Source organism: the organism of the source record quoted next, unplaced genomic scaffold (assembly GCF_019419815.1).
Source record: "Pyrus x bretschneideri cultivar Hongxiangsu unplaced genomic scaffold, Pyrus_bretschneideri_v1 Contig25, whole genome shotgun sequence".
NCBI classification, from domain to species: Eukaryota; Viridiplantae; Streptophyta; class Magnoliopsida; order Rosales; family Rosaceae; genus Pyrus; species Pyrus x bretschneideri.
The window spans coordinates 1,871,835-1,876,979 of NW_025999557.1; the positions used below are offsets into that span (position 1 = coordinate 1,871,835).

General features: G+C 41.6%; 1 protein-coding gene across 1 annotated transcript; it reads right to left on the reverse strand.

Annotated features, from left to right (window-relative positions):
• Positions 1-2,846: 2,846 nt before the first annotated feature.
• LOC125478479 lies at positions 2,847-3,425 on the reverse strand. The gene is made up of 2 exons (XM_048586661.1): positions 3,027-3,425; positions 2,847-2,918 (listed from the first exon to the last, which is right to left on the reverse strand). Exons 1-2 carry the CDS (start codon positions 3,423-3,425, stop codon positions 2,847-2,849), a joined length of 471 nt encoding a protein of 156 aa, XP_048442618.1.
• Between the last annotated feature and the right edge of the window lie 1,720 nt (positions 3,426-5,145).

Here is a 5,145-nt window from a genome sequence, read left to right on the forward strand (position 1 = left end):
TGTAATCAATCTTATGGCGCTGAGAGAAGCCTTGCACTACTAGGCGTGCTTTGTATCGTACTATTTCATTCTTCTCATTACGCTTCCTTATGAAAACCCACTTGTAGCCAACAGGCTTTACACGTGGTGGTGTAGGAACGATATGTCCAAACACTTTACGTTTCGCGAGCGAATCGAGTTCGGCCTGGATTGCTTGTTTGCAGTTTGACCAATCGGTTCTACGTCTGCATTCATCAACGGAATGTGGTTCAATGGCATTGCTAAGCATGATGTCAGTAGCTACTGAGTACGCGAATGCATCGTGAACGATCATCTTATTCCTATTTTAAACCTCATCCAATACTGTGCAGTGGACCGAAATCTCGTGATTCTCGGAAGACCGACATGTTTCGTTTGATGCATCACCATAATCTAGAATAACCTCATGCGTTGGAACGGATGAGTGAGCGATGGTTGGATTCAAACTAGGGTCACTAATTGATGCCATTTTCCTCTTCCAGGGTTGTGAATCCTTTGAACCAAGGGGTCTGCCACGTTTCAGGGTCGGAGCAGATGATGGGTTAGCCGTCAATGTACCTTACCGCGTGGAAGGTACGGCATCCCTACCTTAGGGGATGGTCCAGACTTCCCAGACTGGTTGTTGACGTATCCGGGGTACATTTATCCTTACAGGTATGTTTGCAATAGGTATATGTGATCTTGTTACCTTAGCTAGATCATTAAAAGCATCTGGCATGCTTTGAGCAATGCTTTGAAAATCTATAATTCGACGCACCTCAGTTTCAGACTGGGCAGTGCAGGGATCTAAATGAGACATAGTGGGAGCATACCACGACAATTCGTGGCGTTCTACGGGAATGTTAACATGCTTATCTCCTCCTAATGACAGAAAAACTGTTTCATCAAAATTACAATTCGCAAAACGTGCAATAAAGATATCTCCTGTCAAGGGTTCTAAGTATCGAACAATTGATGGCGAATCATAACCGACATAGATTCCCATTTTTCTCTGATGATCCATTTTGCTACGTAATGGCGGCGCTATTGGCACATAAATGCAAGACGTCAGGCTCTTATCCAGTGACCAACTGTAATGGTGAATGTGGTTGGGTAACGGTGGGCATCAGGCGGACCAACATAGCTGCGTGCAATATTGCATAGCCTCAGGCAAATACTGGCAATTTGGTTCTCTTAACCAAAGTTCGAGCTATCAATTAAAGGCGCTTTATGAAAGCTTCTGCCAGGCCGTTTTGGGTGTGAACATGGGGCACATAATGTTCCACATCAATCTCTACTAACATGCAATAATCGTCAAAAGTCTGTGACATAAACTTTCCAGCGTTATCGAGCCGAATCGACTTAATCAGATAATCAGGGTGGTGAGCCCTTAGTTTAGTGATTTGAGCTAGCGGTTTAGCAAATGCGGCGTTGCGTGTGGACAACAAGCAAACATGTGAGCATCAACACCATAAAATATTTAAATGGTCCGCATGTTGGTTGGATAGGTCCACAAATGTCCTTTTGAATCCTCTGAAGAAATTTAGGGGGGTCGTAAATAATCTTTGTATAGGAGGGTTAAATATTCAACTTCCCTAAAGAACACGCTTTGCATGACGGAAATCCAACATAGGGATGCAACTTATGCCCGTGAGAAGATTTGAGGATATGGCACATCATGTCACGTCTAGTATGTCCCAAACGATCATGCCAAAGCGACAAAATGTCCTGGAACTCAGGCATAGGGCCGGCCACACTGTGGGCTTTTAACGTTCTATGTCGTGAATGGTTGTGATGTACAACCCACCCAGCAGACGTTCCAACTTCTCGTGAATATGTTTCTGGCCATATTCGTATGAAGTGATACAAAAAAATTCAGAACTATGATCTTTAGTGGTTTCAAGATGATATTTATTATCTCGAATATCTCTAAAACTCAGTAACGTTCTACCAGAACGTGGAGAATAGATTGCCTCCTTAATGGTCAAGATTGTACCATTAGACAACATGATACGTGTCTTTTCGTATCCTTCAATCAGGTTGGATGGGCATGAGAAAGTCGTTAAAGGAGCTTTCTTGGGTATTAAGTAAAATAGTGTCGTTCACACAAGATGGTGTGCGTGGTTGCACCCACTAGACATACCTAGAAATAAATTGATTGAATTGCTCACATGCATATATATAAGTCCATTCATTCAATTAAGCAATTCGAGAGAATAATATCCATTCAAATAACAATCCATAATTCAAAACAAACCAAAACCAAACAAATTATTCCAAATACATAGAAAAGTTGTTCAAATTTAAACCATACACCTAACAAAAGAAAGGGGTATGGCCGGCCACTCCTAGTGGGTTCGGCCACTAGGGGTAAAACACCCTAAAAGCATGATTTATTCATCTAGAGGCACTGACACCTCCTGAAAATTTGATATCTCCATTGATGTAGTTGCATCTTCCGGATGATCCACATGTACAAAGTTAGACTCAGGATGGAAATGATACTTGGCAATGGCCTCAAGGGAAGCTCGGCATACGTATGACCAATGATCCTTGAATCCACAACGATAGCACATGTCCAATTCAAAATAAGCAGCCTGAACAGGAGCTTTGCCTTTGTTCTTAAAGTTTGGGGCCTTAAGGGCTAGTGGTGGACGCTGCTGGGTCATATTTCTTGCCTTAGGTGCAGCACTTTGTTGGTCTTGGGTCTGTGGTTGGGCTTGCCGTCCATTGCCGCAGCCACGACGGTTCTTTCGTCATCTATGACTGCTAGAATTAGTCGCATGCGCTTCAGGCGGCGCGTTCGAGCCAATAGGTCGAGCTTGATAATTCTTCATCAAAAGTTGGTTCTACTTTTCAGCAAGAAATAAAACAGAGATCAAATCAGAGAACTTGGTGAATTTCTGTGCCCGATATTGTTGCTACAGGACAATATTGGTGGCATGAAAAGTCGAATAGGTATTCTCTAGGAGATCTAATTCGGTTAGTTCCACTTTGCAAAATTTCAACAAAGAACGGATTCTACGAACTTCAAAGTTGTATTCATTCACGGACTTAAAGTCTTGGAAGCGAAGATGTTGCCAGTCGTGTCGTGCTTCAGGCAAGTATATATTTTTCTGGTTATCAAAACGATCGGCCAGAGCAAGCCAGAGGGTGCATGGGTCCTCCTCAGCGAGATACTCAATCTGCAGTGCATCATAAATGTGTCTTCGAATGAAGATCATTGCAATAACCTTCTGAGCTTTGTCAACAGGTTTGTCGGCGATAGGTGCCTTGATGGTGGCTCTAATGCCCTTTGTAGTGAGATGGAGCATCACGTCTTGAACCCATTTCAGATAGTTTCTTCCAGAGACTTCTAGAGCGAAGAAATCGAGCTTGTTCAAGTTCAACATATCCCTAAAACGGAGGGAGAAAACGTGATTAGTCATATGGTAAACCATAGACATATATCGTAGAACATACAGGTTCTATAGACATGTAGTGGTTTAATTTATGCATGAAAACTATGGGTTTCATGTGGTATGTTTTGAATGAAAACTTCAAGTTTCAAAGGCACTAAATTTGAAACTACAGGTTCAGTTTAGTTTTTATGAACAATTAGTTTATAATGAGAGGTTCCTGCAAGAAACACATAATGCAATATACTTAGTGTAGTGGATTTGAGTTTCTTCGAGAACTCTAGTGTGAGAGCTACGTTACTACGAAAGTATGTGACGGTTCAAAGTATAAAAGTAAATTATTGAATTGTTAATGTCCAAAAATAATCTTCAGGTCAATAATTTTGGATTCATTATCAGATTAATGGACTGCATGTCACTTTTAATTAATTCAATAAATCGGGTCATACCGGGTCGATTGTAGAAGCAAAATAATATTATTGGATCAAAAATATAGCCCCAAAATAATATTGGGCTTGGTGCTATGGGTTAAGTGGCACGGGTTTGGGTGCCTTCAGTATAAGGCAAGGCCTAAAACACCTCAGGGGTGGGCTGCAGGCCACATAGGTGAGGGAGAAGCCCCAGCCGCAACTGGGTTTCAGTTTAGGCTGAAGGGGGTGCATGGGACAAGGCCCAGTAGGTGCTGACCTTGTGGGTTATGCACGGGGGAACAGAACCCAGCCTCATGGGCTGGGGTATGGGTTCGAATGGGAGCTCAGCGGCATAAGCTGGCTTCCTGTGCTGCTAGCGGCAAGGAAACTAGGCCTAATCGAGTGGGCTGGCACCAGAAAGAGTAGGTATATGGGCCTAGATGCGTGCAGGACAATGACCCATCAAGTAAGGCTTCTCGTGGGTTTGGTCTGGATCCATGAAGGCTGCGGGCCTACTCAGTGATAGACCTAGGGCTGCAAGCCTATTCTAATCAATCAGGCCGAAGCCCTAGTGGTCCAAGTAGGTGCAGTAAAGCCCAGAAGGCTGCTACCGATGTTGTGTCGTAGGGGTGGTGGCATCCAATGTCTAATTTCTCCTTTTTTTTTCAAAAAAAAAAAAAAAAAAAAAAAAACAAAAACAAAAACAAAAACAAAAAACCCTTAGGGCTTAGGAAACCCTAAATATGCTTCTAATTTATTTTATTTTATTTGACTCACAAATTCCACATAACAATTTAATTGTGCGATGCATGAAACAAATATATATTTATATATATATATATATTGAAAAATATATGAACATATACACAATATATATATATATATCGGAAGGAAAATGTAAACATAGGGGGTTCATGCATCATGGAGAATGTTTTCATGCTTCGTGGACGTTTCAAATATCTTCCTTTACTTTAAGCATACCTGATTAGCAGAAAACGAATAAACCTTTGAATGTGGTGGATGATAGCCTTATCTTACGATGCGTCAATTCCTCAGCTTCTGGCAAGAGCGTGCTGATAACGTGTTGTAGGCCTATTTGATTAAGCGCTCTAGGGTTTAGAGAAAGAGAGGGGTGCATCAAGATTGAGGGAGAAGAGCGATTGATATAATTGTGAGGTGTGTTTGACTCACCCCATTGTGCCTTTATTTATAGTGGTATAAAGGGTAAAACCTTTCCCTTTAGAATTACAACATTTAATAGGTAACCTAATCGTAATAGGAATATATAATACTTTCCCAAATTCCCTAGGATTTGTATAATCACATTCCTATTCTAAATA

What these genes read in the sequence shown, in the direction of transcription:
- LOC125478479 (XM_048586661.1), bottom strand. Translation starts at nt 3,425, where the DNA reads ATGACTAATCACGTTTTCTCCCTCCGTTTTAGGGATATGTTGAACTTG. An exon ending in TGAATGAATACAACTTTGAA is followed by an intron (nt 2,919 to 3,026) that starts GTTCGTAGAATC and finishes ATTGTCCTGTAG; the next exon opens with CAACAATATCGGGCACAGAA.